A 1,288-nucleotide genomic window follows, 5' to 3' on the forward strand; every position below is an offset into this window, starting at 1 on the left:
GTTTTGATGGTCAAAGGTCAAGGTCATGGTGACCTCATAAAACATGTTTTTGGCCATTCAAAATATGAAAATATCCTGAAATATGGTGCAGTGAGGCCAAACAAAAAGAAAACAAAAGCTGCTCGTAAACCTCAGCAGAGACGGCGCTGTCGGAACAAAGCTCAGCTGACGGTGGAAAAAGCATCAAATGTCCTCTGAACGCATCAACGTCCTCTTAAGACACTGACGTCCTCTGAAGACACCGACGTCCTCTGAAGACACCGATGTCCTCTGCGTGCTCCCCGACACTCAGAGGAATAAAAACAAACATAGAGAGTGGGGTAACTGTTTGAGCTAGGTGTGCTTCCTGTTTCAGGGCTGTCGATCCGCAGCGTGTGCTGGAAGGCAGACCGGATCCTGGCGGGGACGCAGGACAGCGAGATCTTCGAGGTCATGGTCCGAGACCGGGACAAACCGGTTCTGCTGATGCAGGGTCACAGCGAGGGCGAGCTGTGGGCGCTGGACCTTCACCCCAAACAGCCGGTCGCCGTCACCGGGAGCGACGACCGCTCCGTCAGGTCAGTGTGCGCCGCCTGGCGGCAGGAAGTACTCAGACCCTCGGCTGCCAAAGTCTCCAACTCAGTTTTTTAAAAATACAATAAACAAAAAAATGAAAATTACTTGATTTTGAACATTAACTGCCAAAGTGTTCAATTCTGTCTGTGTCTCTTACCTGCCTCCCACCTGTCCCCTGTCTGTCTCTGTCCCTGTCTCGGTCCCTGTCCCCCGTCTGTCCCTCAGGCTGTGGAGTCTCCCTGACCACACCCTGCTGGCTCGCTGTAACATGGAGGAGTCTGTCCGCAGCGTCTCCTTCAACAACGACGGCTCTCAGCTCGCTCTGGGGATGAAGGACGGCTCCTTCACCGTGCTGCGCGTCAGGTGACCTCACTTCCTGTTTTTACTGTGTAGTGGCGTGTGAGGGACTCTGGGTAACGGGCGTCTCTCCTCAGGGACATGACGGAGGTGGTGCACATCAAGGACAGGAAGGAGGTGATCCACGAGCTCAAGTTCTCCCCGGACGGCTCCTTCCTGGCGGTCGGCTCCAACGACGGGCTGGTGGACGTCTACGCCGTCGCTCAGCGCTTCAAGAAGGTCGGCGAGTGCAGCCGCTCCGCCTCCTTCATCACACACCTGGACTGGTCTGTGGACAGCCGCTTCCTGCAGACCAACGACGGCGCCGGAGAGCGCCTCTTCTACAGGATGCCAGGTAACAGCTGAGGGGCCCTCACACACACACACACACACACAC

General features: G+C 55.8%; 1 protein-coding gene across 1 annotated transcript; it reads left to right on the forward strand.

Annotated features, from left to right (window-relative positions):
- Positions 1-51: 51 nt before the first annotated feature.
- On the forward strand, positions 52-1,246 carry LOC121966441 (echinoderm microtubule-associated protein-like 6; the record flags this gene model as incomplete). The annotated part of the gene is made up of 3 exons (XM_042516534.1): positions 52-557; positions 781-918; positions 990-1,246. Coding segments are annotated over exons 1-3 (520 nt in total), but the record flags the coding sequence as incomplete, so codon positions are not given.
- Between the last annotated feature and the right edge of the window lie 42 nt (positions 1,247-1,288).

Source organism: Plectropomus leopardus, unplaced genomic scaffold (assembly GCF_008729295.1).
Source record: "Plectropomus leopardus isolate mb unplaced genomic scaffold, YSFRI_Pleo_2.0 unplaced_scaffold24591, whole genome shotgun sequence".
NCBI lineage: Eukaryota > Metazoa > Chordata > Actinopteri > Perciformes > Serranidae > Plectropomus > Plectropomus leopardus.